Source organism: Medicago truncatula, chromosome 1, assembly GCF_003473485.1.
Source record: "Medicago truncatula cultivar Jemalong A17 chromosome 1, MtrunA17r5.0-ANR, whole genome shotgun sequence".
Classification (NCBI taxonomy): Eukaryota; Viridiplantae; Streptophyta; class Magnoliopsida; order Fabales; family Fabaceae; genus Medicago; species Medicago truncatula.
Window position 1 is genome coordinate 33814150 of NC_053042.1, and position 24650 is coordinate 33838799.

The 24650-nt window shown below is 34.9% G+C and overlaps 1 protein-coding gene across 1 annotated transcript; it reads right to left on the reverse strand.

Annotated features, from left to right (window-relative positions):
- Positions 1-413: 413 nt before the first annotated feature.
- LOC25484177 (myosin-6) lies at positions 414-24650 on the reverse strand. Its single transcript, XM_013612943.2, has 39 exons — positions 24623-24650; positions 21759-21887; positions 21316-21459; positions 21068-21213; positions 20803-20965; positions 20588-20646; positions 20322-20481; positions 19794-19943; positions 19550-19686; positions 19305-19451; positions 19088-19189; positions 18508-18565; positions 18039-18140; positions 15683-15720; positions 15403-15529; positions 15074-15244; positions 14850-14981; positions 14622-14731; positions 14470-14530; positions 13807-13984; positions 13503-13708; positions 13221-13340; positions 12211-12309; positions 11723-11935; positions 11477-11616; positions 11202-11316; positions 11073-11117; positions 10895-10978; positions 10640-10810; positions 9745-9900; positions 9481-9666; positions 3768-3893; positions 3587-3657; positions 3386-3485; positions 3178-3234; positions 2016-2072; positions 1492-1572; positions 1332-1414; positions 414-987 (listed from the first exon to the last, which is right to left on the reverse strand). Exons 1-39 carry the CDS (start codon positions 24623-24625, stop codon positions 873-875), a joined length of 4542 nt encoding a protein of 1513 aa, XP_013468397.2. The 5' UTR covers positions 24626-24650; the 3' UTR covers positions 414-872.

The window sequence follows — 24650 nt, forward strand, 5'->3', positions numbered from 1 at the left end:
TGATTTTTATTTTTATTCAAGCACCTTTTTAAAGACAATTTATTGTTGCAAATAAATTGAAATAGTACTATTTATATTATTCACAACATGAGAACATTTGATTCATGCATATGAAACATTATTCACAGCCAAAAATAATGCACAGAAATCCTCTTGTTTTACCATTACAATGCAGCTTATGGAAAATTAAGAAATTGTTGAACTCACTACAAGTCTAACTTATGTGCTACTTTCTCCATTTCAAGTTTATTTACTTAAACAAACAAAAAAAAACATTTTTGTGGTGATAAAAACAAAGTCTGACTTCATTAAGTATAAGAATCTGTTTGGCGATGTTGCACTTGGGGGCTCAGGACAAGAGAAAAGAAAATAAAAGCATTTGTCAAAAAAAAAAAAAAAAAAAAATGCTTGTGTTCAGACTCCAGAATATGAACAATCTATTCATTATGTGTAAATGTTCATTCTTATCACTTTACACAGCAAGACAAAAAGTGGAAAGTGAGCTTCGACCACAAACACAATTATAAGCAGCTCAGCTTCACTTTTTAATGGTTTTCCGGCTAGATTAAACCAGAATCACGAAAATGGACGTACGAGGCAAGCTCACTAATCTTAATAATATCCCTACCCCTCTTTAAAATGAAGATTTTACAATTGAATGTCAAGAAAAGAATGAAAAAATAACTTTACATCAGGGCCACGCGATGCAGGGACATGATAAACAAGATGCAGCAGGATGGTAAAATGAAAACAAAATTATGTAGAAAGAAAAAAGAATTGTATATACAACCACTATGCAAGGACCAGCAACGGATTTCGTTGCCTTCCTTAATGACGATGATAAATGTATACTACTAAGCTTCCCTTGCCGCCTACTCATTCAAAAATTGGAAGGCGGGATTCTCGAGAAGCTCATCTGCTGGTTTCATCTCAGAAAAATCTCTCTCTTGCAGTGAGGTAGAGAGATCATCAACTGAGAATGGGATGCTGTAGTAAGAAGTAAAAGTCAGTTAGTAAACATGTAAACAATTGGAATACTATCTTCTTTTATTGAATTTATATCAATTAAATAAATATCACAGAATTGAGTTACAAGTCTGATAAATTATTAATTAATTGATTATAGATTCTGAGGATGATCCAAAAATAAATAAATAAATAAATTTATTATAGAAGCAAGTTATGCTGCATCTATTTTTCCCGTGTCAAACAACAAAGAAATTATATCAATAAACTTTCCTCTCTCACAACAATGGCAGGTAATATTCTCATTATCATGATTCTAAAGATCAAAATGCATCAATTGGCATTCCATAAACAAGCACTCTCACCTGGAAGTATCGTCCAACAAGAAAGAATCACTCTGAGCATTATTAGAGTCCTCAGCCATAAGTACCTTCATGCTTGAAAGGACCTGAATGATTTCAGCATGTTAATAGCCTGCTGATATTGGAGAAAATAAAGTGGAAAAGGAAAGGAAAAAAAACTTACATCTTGAGATACGGTTCGAGTGTTGTAGTTAGCATCCCAGTAAAGTGTGCATACTCTGTACAGCTGCTGAACACTCATGATCTGATGCAGAAAATTTGTTGGAATAAGGAAGAGGCAAGGGAGAGAAACATACTCTCGGAAAGAGATATTTATGAAGAGCATGAGTGCAAATAGCAAGAGATTATGCATTTAGTATAATGTAAAAATTGATTTTCTTGATCTCCTTCCAATAAATGCAGAAATCAATTTGAAATTCAGTCTTATCAGTAGCCTCGTGCAATCTCCAAGTTTAATGTGATAAACAATCTAGGCAAACACCTTAATTGCTACTTAAAGGACAATACTAAATCACCATTTTCCTTAGCAACAAATAAAAAGAAATCAAATCAACACAAATTTCAAGAGCTTGTCAACTCATGGAAGACAGTGTTGGGTATTGTATCAAAGATAGGCAACTAATAATATGAACAAATAAATGCACGCCCCATACTATCGCAGAAAGCTTCAGATGGATAAATACTTACAGGGCATAAATCATTGATGATTTCATCATAGGAAATCCTATACTTCTGATGAATAACCTGTTTGAAATGACAATAATTAAACCAATAAATATAATTAAGACATTGAATTTTAATCAGATAAAAAATGTTTATTTTGAAAAACAGAATAAATCTTCATAGTTTCTTATTCAACTAAGAGTTAAGACATTTGTCAACATTAGTGTTCATAAGTAAAAGAGAGCTGCTATATGCAGCGACAAATTTCTTCCCAAACAGTTCAAGAGAGTGACGTGTTGTGGTGGAATTGGTATAAAGTCTGCTTTTGGGGGAATAAAAGGATGTTTTGGTGGTATTTTTTTTTTTACTTTTCGGGAAGTTTAGCATTTTCCTATGTAAAATCATCACAAAGATAGATGCTATAAGATTAGTTTACCAAGCAAACCTGGACTACTGTAAAGATTAGTTATCTAATAAAATAAACTGCTAAAACCATTAGCTTCAACATTGGAAGGTTAAAAAAATCACTTATCATAGAGGACGGCCTTATGTTTAGCTTTCCAAATAAAATACAGGATGTAGTTTCTTATGAACTAATATCGTCGGACAACTTCAATGGGTTTCAGTATTCCTTTCCCCAATCTAATGTAGCAGATGGCATGGATGTAATGGGTTAGGTATTTTCAAATGTGTTATGAGTCTCATAGTGATATAGCCTGAATAGTGGCTATAATAAGTGGTGCGCACTCCCCACCTCACAAGGCCGATTTATGGAATTGAGTTAGGCCCAACAAAAATTCTAAAAGAAAGCTTAATCACTGTGTCGCCAAAACCTGTGTCACACTCACCCCTATCCATGTTGCTAGTAAGTTGGGAACGTAAGATTTGTTAGATCATATTTTAAACTTACAAAAGTTTGTTTAAGCATGATTTTTCTCCTAAAACCAATAAAAGATTCATTTTGACGGTTAAAAAGATTTAAGTGAAGCACGACGCAATGTCACGTGGGTATTTAAACAGGATTTATCCTATGATAAACCCAAGGCGAAATTGTCAGATCTTAATTAATTACAGCAAGTGGACAGGGAGCATAACATGATGCTTGCTAAACACATTGATTATCAAAATTTTGAAACAACATCAGTAAGATAAATGGTGCCATGTTATGAACCAAAGAAAGACTTACCAAGAATCCAACTGCCTGTCTTATGTGTTTGAGCTCATCCCAAGATGTCCCAGCATACTGCAAACCCAAGGCAATTCGGTTAGACTTTCCGAAGACACGCATACACCAACCCAAAAGCCATACAGAGTAGCCATAGGTGATTACGTAATTTTACTACAGCCAAGTAATATCTGCAATAACTCAATCAATCTAAAACAAAAATTAATACCTCCTCCTTTGCTTGGCAGCACCACAGCTCCAATTCTGCTAAACCAGCCTTAACATATTCTCCATTGCTGAATGTGCAACAATCACGCCGCAGAAGAAGACTGCCAAATCATTTATTAAAAACATAATGTTAAACATTAAGATAAAAACACCATGGCAACCAAAACAACTACGTCAAAGAATGCATGCAGAAACTACTTACCTATTGAAAAGTTGAACATTAATATATGAAAACGTTTGAGAGAAGATCTTTTGGATAAGGACAGGAGGCACCTGAAACCCACAACAATATGTATAAGCAATTTTTATAAATAGCATAAATGGGCAAAATAAATAATTACACAATACTCAAAAAGTAAATAAACCATAATTTATTTTCTTACAAAGTTCTCTTTCATAGTGCAGAGAAGGGTATTGAGAGATTCAATAATACTCTGCCAGTGACCCATGGGAGAATCTTTACTAAAAGATCGACCAGATCTTAAGACTCCTTTTGATGTTCTTGGGGCCTGTATATCAGCAATATGAAATGCGTGAGTAACAGTATTAAACAAAATTATAAGCTAAAAACTTTATTTGAAACACCAAATTTTAGAACAAGTGCCAAAACTTAGAAGACAATTATTACAAGAAGTGAATGTAAACCAGGAACAAGCACACCTACCCAAACACGCATATAGCAGTACCAGCAACCTAACAACTACAAACAAGATAACGCTGCCACTAATTGCTAATACAATTCAGAAACCCTCAAGCATCCTATGGCCTTCGGGATTAGTGAACCATAAAGAAACCGGATATCTGAAACCGGTCCACTTTGCACTTAACAAACTCCAGGATTTCAACTTTACCACCACTAGAATTTTATGACCATCCAGAAAGAAAGAAAAAAAGACAGGAATCCCTTTGATTCAGGGACCACCAAATATCCCAAACAAGCCTATTAAAAACCTATGTGACTAGAGTAGAACACAACGGAGGACCAGAATCTTTTAGAAATTTCTAGAAACAAGAAGGTATTTCCAAAAGGCAGATAGTATATATGGACAAGAGAAGAGAACTGTGTAGAATATAATAAGACACTTAACTCTGTTATAATAATCAATCAAGTACTTAGTGGAGATAATGAAAAGTTGTGACTATTTAGTTTTAACTCCACTAGTCATTGTATTGATTGTGTTGATTAATCTTCCTTATTAATTAGGGGTTAACTAGGAGACTCCTACCTATATAAATGTACACTCTCACCACATAATATGATATAATAAACATATTTTCAGTTCTAATATGGTATCTAGAGCTTCTTGATCCAGAGCCATGTCTACTGCTACGTCTTCTCCTACTCCCTCTGATGCGCAACGTGTAACTGCTGCAGCATCCAAACCTTCAAACAAGTAGTTTCTGTTAAGCTTGATGATACGAACTACCTTCAATGGAAACAACAAGTCGAAGGTGTTCTTCGCGGAACGAAGATGGTGAAATTTGTGATTTCGCCTGAGATTCCACCGGTTTATCTCACAATGCAGCGCGCGAAGCAGGAACGGAGAATCCTGCTTACACTGAATGGGAAGAACAAGATTCATTGCTCTGCACCTGGATTCTTTCAACGATTTCACATTCGCTACTTTCGCGATTCGTTCTCCTTCGCCACTCGTGGCAGGTTTGGGATGAGATCCATAGTTACTGCTTCGCGCAGATGAAGACGCGTTCGCGTCAACTTCGATCTGAACTTAGATCCATTACGAAAGGTTAATGCACTGTCGCCGAATTCATTGCTCGAATTCGCGCAATTTCAGAGTCTCTTGCTTCAATTGGAGATCCAGTCTCTCACAGGGACCTAATTGAAGTTGTTCTTGAAGCACCTCCTAAAGAGTTTGACCCTATTGTTGTTAGTGTGAATGCGAAATCTGAGGTTGTTTCTTTAGATGAACTTGAATCTCAGCTTCTCACACAAGAATCTAGAAATGAGAAGTTCAAGAAAGCTGCTATCACTGAACCTGTTTCTGTTAATCTCACTGAAACTGCAAATTCAGAATCCCAATCTCATGGTCCTAATTCTCAAAACCACAATTATACTGATGGCACCATAAACAATCAGTTTCCTAACTCTAACCCTAATTTTGGAGGAAGAAATGGCCAGTTCAGAGGACGTGGTGGCCGTTTTGGTGGAAGATCCAATGTTCAATGCCTAATATGTTCAAAAACTGGTCATGATGCAAGCTATTGTCACTACCGTTTCTCTGCCCCACAGTATGATTACTACAGTCCCTATGGCTCACCAGGAGGCTATGGTGCACCTCCAAATGTATGGATGCAGAACATGTCACGTCCTCAGCATTTTGGACAGTTTCTTAGGCCTCCTACACAGGCTGGGAATCAGAGAGGTCAAGCCCCCCAAGCCTTCTTAACTGGCTTAGATCCACACAATTCATTCAACAATGCCTGGTACCCTAACTCAAATGCTACTCATCATGTCACCCCTGATGCATCCAACCTCATGGATTCCACGTCTCTTTCAGGTTCTGATCAGGTCCATATTGGAAATGGACAAGGTTTGGCTATTACCTCTGTTGGTTCCTTACAATTTACTTCTCCTTTACATCCTCAAACTACTCTAAAACTGAATAATCTCCTTCTTGTTCCCTCTATAACCAAAAATCTTGTTAGTGTGAGTCAGTTTGCTAAAGATAACAATGTTTACTTTGAGTTTCATCCTAATTATTGTTTTGTCAAATCTCAGGATTCTTCTAAGGTGCTTTTAAGAGGTATTCTAGGACATGATGGTCTCTATCAGTTTGAGCACACCAACTCATTCAAGACCACTGCTCATGTCTCTCAAAATTCTAGTGTCAACACTGTTTGCAATAAAGTTCCAGCACAAACTGATAATTCTGCCTCTTTTCATTTAGGTCCCTCAACTGGTTTCAATTTCAATAATTTTCAATGTAATAATGTTGAACATTTACCTAGTAGTTCAACATCTAGTTCTACTCAGTCTTTTCCTTCCATGTATGGTATCTGGCATAGCAGACTTGGACATCCTCATCATGAGGTGCTCCAAAGTATTGTCAAACTTTGTAATATACAATTACCAAATAAAAGCTTATCAGATTTTTGTACTGCTTGTTGTCATGGTAAGGTTCATAGACTGCCATCTTTTGCATCTCAAATGACATATACTAACCCTCTTGAACTAATTTTCTGTGATCTTTGGGGACCTGCACCAGTTGAATCCTCCTGTGGATATACCTATTTTCTTACTTGTGTGGATGCTTATTCTAGATACACATGGATATATCCTCTGAAACTCAAATCTCACACTTTCTACATTTCAGAATTTTAAAACCATGATTGAATTGCAGTTAAATCACAAAATTATTACTGTCCAAACTGATGGAGGTGGTGAGTTTTTACCTTTCACAAAATATCTCAATAGCCTTGGCATCACTCACAGATTCACTTGTCCACACACTCACCATCAAAATGGCTCAGTTGAAAGGAAACATAGACATATTGTTGAAACTTGTCTCACTCTTTTATCTCATGCACAAATGCCATTAAAGTTTTGGGACCATGCCTTTTTAACTGCAACTTACCTTATCAACAGGTTACCTACACCAGTTTTAGCAAATAAATCACCCTTTTTCTTACTTCACCTTCAATTTCCAGACTATAAATTCCTTAAAAAGCTTTGGCTGTGCATGTTTTCCCTTTTTGAGACCCTATAACTCTCATAAGTTTGATTTTCATTTGAAGGAGTGTGTTTTCTTGGGATATTCCAACAGTCACAAAGGATATAAATGTTTAGATGCTTCAGGTAGAATTTTTATATCCAAAGATGTTGTGTTTAATGAGGTAAAATTCTCTTATCTTCACTTGTTTCCATCTCAGAAAGTGTGTTCTGTTTTACCATATGGTCCCACTTTATCCATTTCTCTTCCCACTCCTGTCTCAACAACCTTTACTATAAACTCACCTACTCCCCAAAATTCTCATTCTGAGTCTGTTCCTCACATTGTTAGCTCACCTACTCCCCAAACTTCTCATTCTGAGTCTGTTCCTACTACTCCCATATCAAACACCCTTCAGACTCCATCTATTAGTTCTCATCACTCCGAGTCCTCACACAGAAATAATGTTGTCCTAAATCCCACACCCATCACCATTCTATCTCCCTCTGCATCTCAAAATTCCTCACCTGAGTCATCTGCTAGTGTTACTAGTTCTCAGTCTTCAAATTTTGAGTCTCCTCCTCATGTTCCTCACAAAATTCATCCTTAAAACCGTCACACAATGAGAACCAGAGGTAAACATGGAATTGTGCAGCCTAGAATTAACCCTACACTCCTTTTGACTCATGTTGAGCCCACTACTTACAAAACTGCTCTTCAGGATCCTAAGTGGCATTTAGCAATGCAAGAAGAATATAATGCTTTACTTCATAATCAGACATGGTCTCTAGTATCTCTTCCTGCAAACAGATTGGCCATTGGATGTAAATGGGTATTCAGGGTAAAAGAAAATCCGAATGGCACTATAAACAAGTACAAGGCACGTTTAGTGGCTAAGGGTTTTCATCAACAAGCAGGTTTTGACTACAATGAGACTTTTTCCCCTGTAGTCAAACTTGTTACAGTGAGGACAGTTCTGACAATTGCAGTTACTTATAACTGGACTCTTCAGCAGTTGGATGTGAACAATGCATTCCTAAATGGAGTGCTAACTGAGGAAGTCTACATGGTGCAGTCTCCTGGCTTTGAATCTTCTGACAAGAACCTTGTATGCAAACTACACAAGGCTCTCTATGGGTTAAAACAGGCTCCCAGAGCATAGTTTTGGGTTCAAGTCAAGCAGATGTGATCCTTCTTTGTTTACTTTGCACACTCGAGCTCACTGCATTTTTATATTGGTTTATGTTGATGATATTATCATCACTGGAAACTCAAAACTGGCTATTTAGAATCTAGTTCATCAGCTCAATTCTAAGTTCTCCCTTAAAGATTTGGGTATACTAGATTATTTTCTCGGCATAGAGGTGCATCACTCACCATCTGGCTCTTTACTTCTCTCTCAAACCAAATATATCAAGACCTTCTTCAGAAAGCTAACATGATTAATGCTAATAGCATGCCCTCGCCAATGGCATCTAGTACAAAATTGTCTAAATTTGGTTCAAGTACAGTCTCAGATCCTACATTTTTCAGGTCAATTGTTGGTGCATTGCAGTATGCAACCATAACAAGACCTGAAATATCCTACTATGTGAACAAAGTTTGCCAGTTCTTATCAAATCCCCTTGAAGATCACTGGAAGGCAGTCAAGAGGATACTTAGATATCTGCAGGGTACTTTACGCCATGGGTTAATGCTTACACCTGTCAGCTCTACTGAACCTATTGCAATCACCGGCTTTTGTGATGCTGACTGGGCTTCAGATCCTGATGACAGAAGAAGCACATCAGGAGACTGCATATTTTTGGGCCCCAATCTAGTTTCTTGGTGGGCAAGGAAACAGACCCTTGTAGCTAGATCTAGTGCAGAGGCTGAATATAGAAGCCTTGCACAAGCTTCTGCTGAGATTATTTGGATCCAGTCTCTTTTCAATGAATTGCAAATTAAGAGTAAAATTCCTCATGTCTATTGTGATAATCTCAGTGCAGTTTCTCTTGCTCACAACCCAGTCCTGCACTCAAGAACCAAGCACATGGAATTGGATATTTTCTTTGTGAGAGAAAAGGTTATAAGGAAGGAACTGAATATCTCGCATGTGCCTGCTCAAGACCAGTGGGCAGATGTCTTGACTAAGCCTTTGTCCACTGCCAGATTCCTTTATCTTAGAGACAAACTGAGGGTTTGTGACACCCTCCGTTTGAAGGGGGACTGTTAGAATAATTAATCAAGTACTTGGTGGAGATATTGAAAAGTTGTGACTATTTAGTTTTAACTCCACTAGTCATTGTATTGATTAATCTTCCTTATTAATTAGGGGTTAACTAGGAGACTCCTACCTATATAAATGTACACTCTCACCACATAATATGATATAATGAACATATTTTCAGTTCTAATAAACTCATCCCATCCAGATTCAAAATACCTGGATACATAATGAAATAAATGATTGCAACTCTTTCTTCAAGTTGTCCCGCAAGATGCCATATATTTTCTCCACATAGGCCGTGAGCTGTTGCTTGAAAAGCAAAGCAGGATACTTTGCATCTACCTTGCGTACAACCTCCAACGGGGCGGGAAGGTTGGCAGAAGAAGGAGATGATCGAAAACCCTGCAATTCAGGCATCAAATCAATATGAAATCTTTTAAAAGAGATAATAGATTACAAACACTGCAATAAGATTATTACCATAGTCATTCTTCCAAAGAGGGATGTCGGATTTGGTGGTTTTCTAACTGGGGTTGAATCAGTTGAACCACCAGATTTTAAACTTTGTTGAAGCAGAAACAATAGTGCAGACGTATTTGACAGCCAATAGGCCATTAGATCATTGTCATCTTGATTCTGGAAAGTGAGCGAGGAAGAAAAAGTTATATTGGATAAGGGATCTATTACTTAATTTTACAATAAAAGAAATAACCATAACCATAGACTTTCACTGAAAATTAGAATATTATAAGAAACAGTTGACTTTTTAGATATTGAATAATTTATGTATCCGGTCTAAAATCTAAACCAGATATATCAATTATTGAATGAATCTAAAAAGTCAATTGTTTCCTATAAATAGGACCGGAGGGAGTAGTTGTTTTGGTTGCCATGGTGTTGACACATATGTGACAATAACTTACATCAAATGTTATAATTTATAACTCTTTCAAGAAACTGCTGGAGGGTAACTATAACAGTTGAACTTGAACCATGAAACTACCAGGGCCAAAAAGCAACATTTTACACTTGCATTCATTAACTTTTAACATTTAATTTGAAATGGTAATCATATAAATGCAATAGGTAGAACAGAACACAAACATGCAAACACAAACACCTAACCTAATACAGCAATTATAGACTGATAATGAACACTACATTCCACTAGACTACATATCATTGTTTTAGAATCTACTAAATTAGGAATTTAAAATAATCAGTGCAATTATGACATGGATGGAAACAATTGATCTCTTAACCATTTAGTTATACAGGTTCTAATACTATTTCAAGGATGAATTATCATAAAAGCTCAAGTTATTAGGTGAAGGTTCAAAGTATTATACTTTTATATCTCTAAATAAAAAAGTACCTCAATTGCAGAACCAATCATCTGGATAAGGCGATCAAATACACTTGTTCTTTCCGCTTCAAATGATTTCCAGTGGAGAAGACATTTGTAAATGGTGAACGCGGCAACAGGCTTTCCATGATGGAATCCAATATTTTTCATAACACAGTTGATAAGGGCATCAACATTTTCCTACATTTGAAATACGAGTTAAAAAGGTGAACATAATTGCATAAAGAACTGACATATTAAATGTCAAATTTATTAAGCACGCACATGTTGACGTTCAATGTAGGATCTCCTTAATTTGCTATCAGATTCTGTACCAAACTTTTTCACAGGTGTGACACTCTGTGTTTCCTGCAAAGTTAACTCATTTTAGATTCCATTTAACAAAAAAGCTGGCATGTTATAGAAAAAGAATGTAGACGAGAGAAGAAAGTAATGTACTTACAGCAGCTTTCTGATCTTCTACCATATGGTGACCATTTTCCAACTTCTGCAGATAAAAATCAATAGCCCAAAAGGTTCACATTTGCATACAGAGAATGCGGAAATTCATACTTAAGCAAGCACCATTTACCTCATATACATGGGTAGAAAGGTGCTCTGACATTGTTTTCACAGATGAGTTAAGCAGAGACTGTTGCCGAAGAACCTGGTTTTCGGTTTCCATATCTAAGAATTTATCTTCAAGCCTACCAAATATTGATGTAAGTAAAAAAAGGTCATAATGGTACACGTCTTATAGTTCCAATGAATGAATACCGATTCAAAGACTTAAGGCAAGAAATATTTTAAACGATATAAATTCTATATGTAAGGGATAACAATGAAGCTTTAATCACAAGTCAAAACCTTTGCATAGAAGTTTTCAACTGGATTATTTTCGACTCAGCATCCAAAGCTTGCTTCAACCTTTCTTCACTGATTTTATTAGCCTCTTCATACCTTTTCTCTGTTTCATCGATTTTCATTTCCAGTGAACTCACCAAGGTCTGCAATGGACTCCAGGAAGTGCAAGATTAATGGTATGAAAATCCAAAGTATAAACAATACTATGTTTCAGCTCAGAGGACAATTTAATGCCCATAATCAGCTCACCTTGAGTTTCTCATTTTCACTAGTCAGCTTCTCCATCAAACCATGATCAACAACAGGAACCTCCTGTATGACAGGCACTCTCTCTGCTTCTCTTTTTGAGGCCTCACGCTCCTTTTGAAGCAATGACTTAGTTTCTTTGAACTGAAGTTGCATCTCTTGCAAAGCAGATTGTAATTTTTCATTCTCTCTTCTTTTTGCTTCTTCCATGTCAACCTACATTTGTTTAAAGAGATTTAAGAAGCTTTGCAAGGGAAGACCCTTGACAGTGTGTTTCTGTCTAAAAAAATATTGTGTACAAGTCAAGTTTACTCCACCTATTAAAGTTTCCACATATTAAAGTTTCCACATAAGTATTGTCTAGAGCTAACCGACCTTGCTACATTAAATAACTTAAATTGATTGATGTGCTTAACACAGATCAGGCTGCCAGTTTCTTAAAATAAAACAATTACAGTTAGCAGTTCACGCTGAAAATAATAGTTATTTACCCTAATGCGTTTTTCAAGCTGCAGCCTCAATGTAAGGTCTTCAACTTGCTTTTCAAGCTTATTTTTGGCAGCTTGGAGAGCTCCAGTTTCTCTTGCAGCCTGGTATAAAATAAAAGTTTCAATCACTGAATAACAAATTAAATGTGGATAGAAAGTAAACTTGAAGTGCACAGCTGGTACTGCACAGTTATGCAATCCGGTGCAAATCTTCCTTACATATGGAGATAGACAAAACATAAAGAAAAAGAAGGTCTAGTAAGGGTGAAATATATGGCAGGACAAGGAAAAGTTGAAGAATAGAGCCTTTGATTGAGTTTCAAGGTTTTAAACTAGAAACAAAACAGAAAAATGCATATGCAAAATTAGCAGACAAATGACCTGCAGAGCTTTGGCACTGGATCCATGAGATATCTTAACCAAGAAACAAATTTGACAGAACTGTTTTCACAATATTTAGCTTGTGCTAAATACTTTTCTAAGTTATTTATTTCTTAATAGAGGCATGGGTAACCTTTATCCTAAAAATGGTGGATCAAAAATTAATGGGATAGTATTAATTGTTCCAAAACCAAAAAGCGCATGGGTGAAAATATAAGTGGTTTTTGTTTAAAGAATTCACAAGAAAACATCACATAAACAAGAATAATACAACCATGGCATTTGTTCCTTGCAAAATGCTGCCAAGTGCAACTTAGATTTATGCAAACTAACAAGGTATTATATATGTGGTGAGATTCATGCAATGGTACAATGAGTATGGGGTGAACTTGGAAACGAAGAACCTTAACATAGTTTCCATTAATAGGCAATAAGGTGCGGCTCGTGTTAGGTATCTATCTAAACTTTGAACATTTTTTCCTTCTAACAATGTCCAAAAGTGAACTCACTTTAATAAACTACTATATTGTGTCCTATCAGTAATTTTTATATTCTTACCAAATTATTTTAGAAGTTTAAAACATCTCATTGATGGATTAAAAAATGTTTTCCTGGGGGAAGGAGGTAGTTACCATCTTGAGATTTTTTAGTTCTCGCCGAGCGACTTTTCCTCTCCATGCACATTGGGTGGCAATTGCTGCCTTCTTTAAGTTCTTAAAATGATGGTATGCCAAGTATCTCCGGCAGTGGCTCTGCAATACACAATCACAAAGGCAAACTAAAATAAATAAAAATTATAAAATTAAATCCAAGATTAGCAACAATGGTTGTGTAGGATGTATGGACATTTGCCAATAACAAAAATACATATGTTAAAATATCCTACAATGAGGGATTTTTAAAATGTTCTCTACCTGAATAATAATAGCTGCACTGGTCTGCTTCCTAAAGCGCAGCTCACAGCGAGCAGCCATCCCTCGCATACCAGTTTGAATAGAAATAGCCGAGCTGTACAATTCTGTATATGCCTTCCTAGCAATATGCATGCGGAAACACCTCTGAATGATCAGACTAGAAGCCTCTTGCCGCAATCCCTCGTATACTTGCCGAGCAAGTTGTCCTGTGAACAGCATATAAAAGAACTCACGAGTCTTCTCATGTTTAAGCTTTCCCTAAATAGAACTAGTAGGATAATATTTCGTGAAACTAAGCAGATACCTCTGCATGCAGCTTGTAACTGTATAGCAGATAAGCGAATCGAGACAAAACTTCGGCGGGCCAAATAGGAGCGAACTTTCCTCTGAATAATGCTTGCTGACTTTCCTAATATCTCACTTCTACAAGTATCTAGTTCTGCCATTTGACCAGCTCTAAGAAACACTTTGGTTTTACCAATCTGCAGCAATGAAGAGAAGCATTAAAATAATTCACAACGTGTATATCTGCAGTTAACTGATGGCCAAAAATAGAAAATAGAGTTCATTTACACACTTACAGACACAATAGTTCTCATTCCTAAACCTAAACTATACTGTCAAGAGTTGTGGCTCTAATGGTCATGAAACATAGAAGCACAAAGAAAAGAATAATAGCTGTAGTCCCAGCCGAAACTCAAAAACAGCAACCAGATAAAATTGTCATTAGTTCCCAAAAAGTAAAACATTATTAAAACTTAAAAGAATAAAGTTTGGAGAGTTTTGTCAATACTCAAGTTAACGAAGATTTATGAACAAAACATAGCAATGTTCATCCAAGTGAACCTTAGCTAATTGATAGAAAAGTGTTACACCCATAACAAAAACAAACATATTCTAAACTCCGCTGATAAAAGTCAAACACAATAAGAAATCTCTCAAAGAATAAAGTCGGTGGACCACATACCTGATATCCTTTAAGTCCAACCTTCTCCAAAATCCGCTTGCAAGCGGTAACCTCATCAGAACTGGCATAATTAAAAATGTAAAATAAATCAAGATTTTTAGAAAAAAAAAACTAACACCCTGACGAGGAAGGAAGATTAACAACTTATATACCTACGATCCAAAGCTTCAGGTGCAAGAAGCCCAAATCGATCCACAAATTCATCAAACGTTTTTCTGGTGGGATACCCAGCGCAGCTTATCCTGATTGCCTCCATGACACCCTACAAGCAGACACACTACGTAGTAAGCACAAACTCACATATCTACATGCTACAATTTAAACTTCATCTATCACATTAACTATATGGTCCAAAACCAGGAAAAAAGTGCAAGACTTACTCCACAGCGCAGTTGCTGCAAAACATTTTTGTGCTCAAAAATTGCCGGCTTGAGAAGATTATTGGGTTTAACACAACGAATGTAGTGTGGCTCAGTGGAACTAAGAATTTCAAGTAGGGCTTGTAATTGTTGCTGCAGGACATATGAACAGGGATATCAAAAGTGCATAAGGATGAAAACCAAATCATATTTCTGTGAAAAAGGAAAGAAAAAAAATCACCAACCTTAAACCGGGAACCTATTGAAGAAAACTTCGATTTATTAGATGATTCCTCGGGTGAGGGGACAAATAAACCCGATACAAAGGGGCATGTGGAAGCATACAGAAGTGCCTGATGTTCGGCAACAACATAATCTTTGTTCTTGTCCAGGAATAAATCAGTTTGATAAGTGACCTAAAATTTCCACATATTACGCATGAGTTTTCCAATGTAGAAATAAATCATATTCAGCATTCTGCTTCTCTATTCAAAGTAACTACCCTACATATTATAATTATATATATATATATATATATATATATGAAAATATGTAAAAACTACTCCCAACTTACATCGCCAGCATAATGGCCAATCGTGAAGTCACTGCGTGACAATTTGGGCTTGCTGAACCTTTTATGGTTCTTGAATGTCTGATAAAGCTTTTGCGCGAAAGTTTCATTTGTTGATCTAGGAAACATACTGCAAAATAAGTACACATAAGCTATTTAAGCATCAGCAGAAATAGTCAAAACTTATGGCAGAATAGAATGAATAAACTAAACCATAGGTACAGAGATATTAATATCCATAATACCAATACCAGTTCAAAGGGACAGTGCAGGGTATACATACCAAGCTTCATCGAGAAGAGCAATAATGCCTCCAGGTTTCTGAAAAATGAATATATAAAACAAAAAATTGATAAATGATAAATCACCTAATGTCAAATTGTTGCACAAACACAATTATGTTATCAGCCTTTAAAGAATAATGGCAAAATCATTTAAAATGTCTTGATAGTATAATGAAAATCCAACTATATTCAACGTGCAAATACAATTTTTAGGTTATCACATTTTCCATTACCTTCTTATTGACCTTGTTCAAAACCTAGTCTTTCGTTACACATAAATGTAAAGCTTCATTGTTCTCAAACTCAACGCGCCATCAATTTATAACGTCATTCAAGCTTATCAAAATTACAAGTGTCATACTTGTGTGACACATAAATAAAGGAACAGTGCATAAAAAAAAGTGCAAGTGAAGTTTAAGTATGGATACATCCTAAAGGTTAGATAAGACTAAGCATCACTCAGCACCCCAATGGCCGATTTTTATCGACTTCCCAGGAAAGTGTAAAACTTCACCCATTTCAAAAGCAATATACTTTTCTACTGAGGTAAACAAGAAGTTTTACAGAACTAACAGAAATTTATCCAGAAAATAAAATTAAAATTGGAATCGTATTTCAGTTTTTGTGTTTATTATTTTATGTGATACTAATAGTAACTAATTTAGTCACGGAATGGTTTATGTTAAAATAACGAAAACAAATATCAATGCATCAAAAGGAGAATTAAGTCGTCGAGATTTCTAGAAGAAAGAGTGCTCTTGCAAATGGATTTTAAAAACATGTTGCTATGTCTAAAATCATCAATGTAACAATTTTCTAAAATAATTAGTGCATGTGCCTGTGCAATCCACGGGGAAAATTATAATTGAAGATCGATATTTATTTTATTATTTTAAAAAATTAAATCTGAGACTTAAACACAAAAATATTCCTAAGATAAGCAACTATATTTAATTACTTTACAAAAAAGAATCCAGTACAAAATTGATATAAAAAAATCACCGCAACATGTCTCTTTTCAAAAGCTAAGCAAGAATCATCCTTCAAAAAATACAATATTTTAAGATCCACATCAGATAAAAGATGACCTGAACACGTGTTTATAAGTGAGGGCAATTCTCACCACACAAGCCGGTTTTGTGAGGTTGTGCTAGGCCCAACCACGATTTCTAAGAAATATGTTGGGTTGCAACTACATTTTGGGAGCATTTGAATAGAGTATAAAGCAATATCTCAATATATATGTATATATATATATATATGAGAGTTAAGGAGGTTCATAAAAAGAGGATTAAAACTCTAACTAACAACTGTTGAAGAAATTTGATATTATTAAATAAAATAAGATCATCACATTGATAATTTTAACTACTTTTCTTTTTGAAAATGATTTGACCATCTACTAAATAAAAATCACTTCAAATGAGAAAGTTCTTTATGAAGCAATCAAATTACAGAAGTTATAGTCATCAATTTGATATATGATATCCCCTCAAAAAAAATTGATATGCGATATATTAAGATTACATACATTTTGATAACTATTTTTTATTCAAAATCAAATTATATGACAAAAGGAATCTTTTAAAGATTAGTAAAGAAAAAAAGCTCCAAGGCCCGAAGATGTTTAAAATACGAAACAACTCCTTTTTACTCCAAAGATCACATTTACAAATAAAGGTCTCACTTTTGAAACTACTGAGTAAAAAATAAAAAAATGTCATCCCTTTAAAACATTTTACCATGCCTTTAATCAAGGTCATCAACCATGTCCCCTGTCTCTCACCCATCTAAACATTTGATGTTAAGCATACTTTCTTGAAAGCAACTGCAGTTAGTTTTACGGTAAACCCACAGTTCTTTTATCTCCTATCTCTTTTTATACTAACAAGGAAAAGTGTCACGGTATCTTCAAATATAAATTTTGTCCTGAAAAGGGAACTATATAGTGAGTAGAAATTTAAAATTCTGAAACTCCTCAAAAGTTAATGGTATTGTGATAGAACAAATATTTGAAATATTTGACTTTTTATATTCCCTATTTTCTATAATAATTAAATAAATAGGTAGGTATGCACATGCCTAGACTTGGTTTTCTGGTAAAAATAGTGCTACAAAACCATTTAAGTCGCCATCCAGGAAAATATTCTGGAAGCCACACTACCCTTCTATCACAAGCTTAGTATTAATGCTAAATTGCTAGTCCCTTCTATTTTCTCTATTTGAGACCCGACCAAATTTTGCAACTATCACCCTCCACATTTAGTGCATATAACAGAAATGAGCATGTTACAGAAAAGTTTGTTAAAAGAGACAGCCAATCAACAGAATGGTTATGGTGATAGCAAGAAAAACCTTTTCAATGAGATCCAAAATATCTTGATTGTCAACAAATTCAATGTAACTCCAATCAATCTCCTCTTTCTTGTACTCTTCTTGCTCCATTTTGAAAACATGCTGCAGAATACATATTCAAACATTGCAAGAGCACAAGTCAAACGAATAGAAATAAGTCTCTTTGTTAGAATAGAATTAAATATTTTATAATATCTTCATATTACAACAGAGTATCTTCCTGTATCTCCTAAGGTTAGTTTCTTTCATCCTTATTTCCCTATTTATTTATGATTAGGGATCTTGTATCCCATGTATTAAGTTACTATCAAGCTATCATCAAGTTATAATTAATCTTCAAAGTCCTTATTTCTCTTGTCTCATTATATAAAACCCATAACTTCAACAATCATTATGTCTCTGTTTCGAATATACAAACTAGAGATGCCAAAAATTATCAACAAGAATAAAATCCCTCTCACAAACAAACCTGATTAAAATGTTGCTGGAGCTTTTCATTGGTCAAATTAATACAGAATTGCTCAAAACTGCAATGTACAAAGAACAAAGAGGTATTAAATACGAAATCTACAGCTCTACCATTATTTATTAGATACGTCGTAAACTATCAATACTAATTGATGACAACGAAATACATTTTTTTTAAAATTAGTTTAATTAACAATATATTGGGTTTTTTAAGGGGATAAAAGCGGAGTAATACAAGTTGGAGCGGTTTGGAATACAGTGGAGTGAAAACATAAAAGAATGAACATCTTCATTGCTTGGTAGTCATAATGGTAATCGTTGGAGTTTAAGTGCAGTGGATTACAAACTTGATTCTCAATAGAAGCCTTTCTTGGATGTTCACTTGAAGAAATCATTCCACGTTATTGGGAAAAACTCAAGTCCCACATTAAATAGAGATAAGACTTTGAATGATTTTATAAAGAGTGGCACCCCTCACCTTACAAGCTGGTTTTTGAAGGATGAGATAGGCCCAATATAAAACCTAATGCACATTAATTATACAACTTATAATACAACAAAATGTGAAGGAAATAATGCACCTGTTAGTCTTGAAACTCTCAAAACCATAAATATCCAGCACACCGATTAAGGACTTCGAGTCAGGATCTTGACCAATTGAATTGTTGATTTTATCTACCAGCCTGCAAAAGATGACAAAAATTTACAAACACGGAACTTGGGACAAATTGACCAAGTTATCAGTAAATCAATACAAGGTTCAAGCCATATTTTTGTGCGCTCTGCTCAAAAACTCACCAGTCAAACAACCTCGTGTACACAATCTTAGCTAAAGCGTCTCGGCTCAATGTAGCAGCTTCTGGATCCAGGCATTTTATAATAGTTTCATCACGAGTAACAATTACACGCTTGCAAAGAGAATCTTCAAGTGCCTTTGCATCACACCTGGATAAAAATTATAAAACAAGATTTCACATGGAGAGGATACGAAATGTAAACCTTAACGAAAGAATAATCAATACAAGCTTTCAATGTTTGTCTACATGAAAAGTTCGGCGGCAGTCTGTAGATGAAACCGAGATTTTTCATCCTTGGGTGTAGACGAGTCCATTTCCTTTCCTTTTGAAAATTCAATGTTTCCAAGATGTAAAATTGCAGCAACCACTTGAAATATAGCTTCCTGAATGGTGATTGGGAGGCAGGACAGGAAGAGGAAAAAAAAAATTGAAACACAGATCATACTTTAAGAACTGCATTATGAAACTACAAAAGCTCCCTATGAAATACCTGCTCTTCAAAACTTATTCCAACAACATCCATTGCTCTCCTTGTATCACAATATTCTTTAAACTCGTCAACTCCTTCCAACTCATAGCAATTTGTTTGATTTAGATAATGAAATGTTCTTGGGTTTCCTAATTTGTATTTCTGAACAACCTGCCAAAAATAAAATAAAAATAAAAACATCAAGAAAAAAAATGGAATCTAAAGAAGTTATGAACAAATTAATATTAACAGTTACAACAGCAAGCATTATTATAATTAAGCCAAAAGGAAATCTTACAACAAACAATAAATGTTTTAAATTATATATAAAAATGATGAAAGGGAAAGAAACCAACTCTGTTTTTCTACCAAACCAATATACGGGTACATTGCCAGACAGTTCACTCAGATGGTGAGTTACTTATATTTATGATTCAATCTAGGAATCAATTATCGTATACATAAACAAATGCTCTACATTTACATATTGATTGGTTCCAATCTTTCTGTCACCTTAATTTTGATTCAGCGCAAAAGAAATTCAATTACCTCTGGAGGTGCAGCACAAAGCATATAGAAACAGTGATAATTCCTTTCTGGATCTGACAACTGGCAAACACGTGATCTTTCCAGCAGGTAAGTTCTGATAGCAGCTCCAGAAATTCTTCCCTTCTGGTCAAATTGAATCTCCACAAACTTACCAAAACGACTGCAGAAGTCACAAGTGACAATGAAAAAATAGTACAAATAAGATGCAAGCGTAAAATTTGTACTGCATCAATACAAGGGAGGAGAAGTTTACAAAAACGTCCTACCTCGAATTGTTGTTTCTAACAGTCTTTGCATTTCCAAAGGCTTCTAGAACAGGATTGGACTGAAAATAATCATAAGAGGGATGAGGCCAATTCAGAGGATATAACGTAAGGTTTCCACTAATCTAGATGCAGGAGAAGGTTGAGAAACAACATAAACAAATGGTAGTCTAACAGCTTGCCAGAATACCAACTCTACAAAGGACTAATTATCTTACCTCCAGGACTTTCTGCTCGACAGTTCTACCTTCAGCAGCATTAGCAGCTCTCCCTCCCATGTAAGCAAGATAGCGCATAAGTAACTTTGTGCTTTCTGTTTTACCAGCCCCACTTTCACCACTAACCAATATTGACTGGCTGATTCCCTCATTGATCATAAGCCTACATCCACAATACAGTCAGACTACCAACAATTGAAAAAAATTTCCACTAGGTGGATGGTCAGACTAGTAAACTGATTAATTTAATCTGCAGAGGATATACCTATATGCTGCGTCAGCAATAGCAAAAGGATGTGGGCTTAGCTCACCAAAGCCTGCTCCTTTATATTGTGCCATCATATGGCTATCATATAAATGAGGAAGCTTTATGAAAGGGTTCACAGCAATCAATATATTCCCCGTGTAAGTCTGGAAGCAAAATTCAGCATAAGCATGTCAAATGAGTATAAAAACATAAAGATACGATACAAGGGAGACAAAATTTGAACAGTTAGCGTCTGGAATACACACATAAATTTCATTGATATCATATCTTGATCTCAGATTATCTAGGACACCAGGTTCATGCAGGTAAGCAAGCTTTGTCATATCATCCACTCCACATGGTGGGGCTTCTGTATCTTTATGATAAACACTGGAAGCTTTAACAGTAACCTACAAATTATAAGATGAAAAAGAGATGAGCAAAGATCAGAGTTAAAACATCAGACAGTTATCAGTTATGAATCGACTTCAAAAATTTATATTTAGTATTCCAAATAAACTACAGGATACTATAAACAAAGCTACCCTATCTTCATTATTCTACTCTTATAAAATTCCCACAATCATTCATGTTTAAGGTTTTAAATCTCTCATACCATTAACCTGAAGTGGTAGTTTCAAAGAACATGAAAATAAATTGCTGAAAAAAATGAAGGGATTTTAATAAATAATATACAACGCATTCTCACCGTTTTCCCTGAAGTGCAAAGTACTTTTATGTCTTCCCCATTAACCTCCAAGACCTCGCCATCTATCCAAGCTACATCAGAATCCTCCACCCAAACCTGGGCACCAACAACAGGAGTGGCAGCAGTGGCCTACAATGCAGAGTGTCAGAACTAAAATAAACAATATGACCCCTATTCACCCTGATAAAATGAATGCATAACCAACCAACATCTGCTTGGTGTCTGTAGCAGAAAATGTAACTCTAAATAACCTAAAAGATTGTCTCGGGTTGTGCGCAATAAATCCCACAAATTTCATGTGGTTTGAAAGCATCAATAGATGCCTCATAAATCATAAAATAGTCAATTGGAATCAGACTACTCTGAGTTAAGCTAAGTTGACTCAACTAAGGGGTTAAAAAAATTTCAGTGCCTTTTTTTCTATTCAGAAGTCTTAAACCCAATACTACACTTCAAGAAAAGCAAGCTCTTTGCTACTTAAACCAAAATATGTTGGATAGAAAGAACGTGTTTGAAGACACAGTTGGAGTTCTGGTTCCTATATCGTAACTCAACGCTTCACTTTTGCTATAATAAAATGGCATCATTTGAAAATTGCAATTATCAATCTCATATTTGTAAAATAATTAATTCAACTTAACTGACACCTATGGGATGAAAGGGTGGTGGAAAAAAGAATCAGAAAACAACATCTTGTACTTAAGTCAATACTGGTAAGCATAGAAATAGGGTTTATTTGGATAAACAACTTATATGCAGCTTATAGTTCAAGCGCTTATCATGATAAAAGCTTATGATAAGCTCATATAAGCTATTTTTATAGCAAAAGATAAAATAAATTTAAAATGTTTGCTGTAAGTTAATTTTATAAACTATATTATAGAACTTATGAAAATAAGGTGAAAAAAGCTTTTGAAAATTGCCATAAGCTGTTTTTATAAGTTCTCTCAAACAGTCTCACAAAACTTATGCAAGTAGATAAGCTCAAATAAGCCCAATAAAAACAGGCCCTGTGTTCCAAACTAACTAGCAATACACAGCATAGTCAAGCTTCAACGAAAACGAGGGAAGCAACGTCAGTTATAAATAAATTAAAGAGATGTGAATTACTCTATTTTGGTCCTCCACATATATACATGACAAAATTATCTTCCCATTTATCGAAAACATCAAATTGGCCCTTCGATGATAGTTGAATGGTATGAATTCTGTCCTTTAGGAACCAGTTTAGTGTCCTTTTAAGGACTAAATCAACGGCAAAAATTAACATTTAAGGGCCGGCTTGATATACATATAAATGGAGTACGATATACTTATATATATCATTAGGCCGTACTCCATTTAATCATTAAATAACTCTAATCCTAACCATCTATGTAAGGTCGTACTCCATTTAGAGTTAATCATTACATAGATGGTTAGGATTAAGAGTTATTTATGACCACTTAAAAAAGACATGACTTTATGTTTTGATCTTAATTAACAAGACAAGCCTAAGGGATTTATGCTCTGTTATATTATTTTGAACAAGACAGGCCAAAAGGAAAACATGCGACAAAAGCAACAGATAGATGAAAGGACTGATTACTCAATTCTTTCATGAAAAAACTTATGCCATTTTTGAACTAGATTGTAAGCAAGTTATAGGTGATACTTTACATGGCAAAATCTTAGATCAGAATACGGTTCTATAATAGATGAATATAGAACCATTTTAGCTAGCTATAACAATTTTCAAATTGTTTTTATTAGGCGGCAAGCTAATAATTGCGCTCATTCCCTATCATGGGTGTCTATCTCATATGCTCCTCGCAGTTATTTTGACTATCTTCCTGATTATATCTCGGATTCTATGAATAATGAAATACATTAACTTGGTTTGAGTCAAAAGAAATTATGAAAAAAAGAAATCACACAGAAAACTCTGATGAAGAGGGGATTACGACGCAATTAAGTACCACATTTAGTCACAGGCACAGTAAAAAAGGATAAAATGTTCTCTCCTAAGCCCAAAAAATCCACATATACACATTATGTCACTAGTATTAAGGTCAACATCAGCATTTTCAAGGTATCAACCCTGCCCTTTTTTTTTGTCGATAGACAAAATGGCAATAGCCACATAAAACTCCCACACACGCATAAGTGGAGGACTTGTGGACGGCATTGACCATGTTTATTAAGCTAATTTTAGCTCAGAAAAATTGCATGATGCTGCATCTTACATTTCTCAACCAACTTCAAAAACCAAAAAATAAATAAAAAAGATCATGACCTGAATCATTAAAAATCTATGTAAATCAATATGTGATGCAATAGCCACAACAAATATGAGGTTATAATGATCAGCTCAGAAGTCCATAGCCTATAATTCCTATTTAAAGAAACATCCCTATAACTTTATACATAGATCAATCACATATATACCATTAATGATACTCTATTAAAGCATTGACCTTTGAACCAATTTTGAACATAAATAAACAGATAAAAAATAAATAAATTGACTGGAAAAAAAGAAAGAGAAAAAAAAACACAAATTTTGAACATGTGTGTTTCTACAAGACACAACCCACCATAATCGCACTCCTACAATGTAGCACATTGATAAAAATAAATAAAAATTAAATAAAAATTAAGCTGAGGCAAACAAATCGGAACATTGACATCAAAAGCCATTGCATAAACAAATTCTCATTACAAAGATCTTAATTCGGCTTCTTATGCTATATTAATACATAATAAACCAATAAAAATAAAAATGAAGAAAAAGTAAAAATCGCGAAGAAAGTGGAATTCCATGTCGGAAAATAAGACTTGGATTTGACTGAATCACGACTACTGGAAGAATGAAAAGTGATTACCATTAATTATATGATGATGATGATGATG

Coding starts and splice junctions, on each gene's coding strand:
- LOC25484177 (XM_013612943.2), bottom strand. Junction 11,936..12,210: donor AGCTTGAAAAACGCATTAGG/GTAAATAACTAT, acceptor AAACAAATGTAG/GTTGACATGGAAGAAGCAAA. Junction 9,901..10,639: donor TGATTGGTTCTGCAATTGAG/GTACTTTTTTAT, acceptor CTCACTTTCCAG/AATCAAGATGACAATGATCT.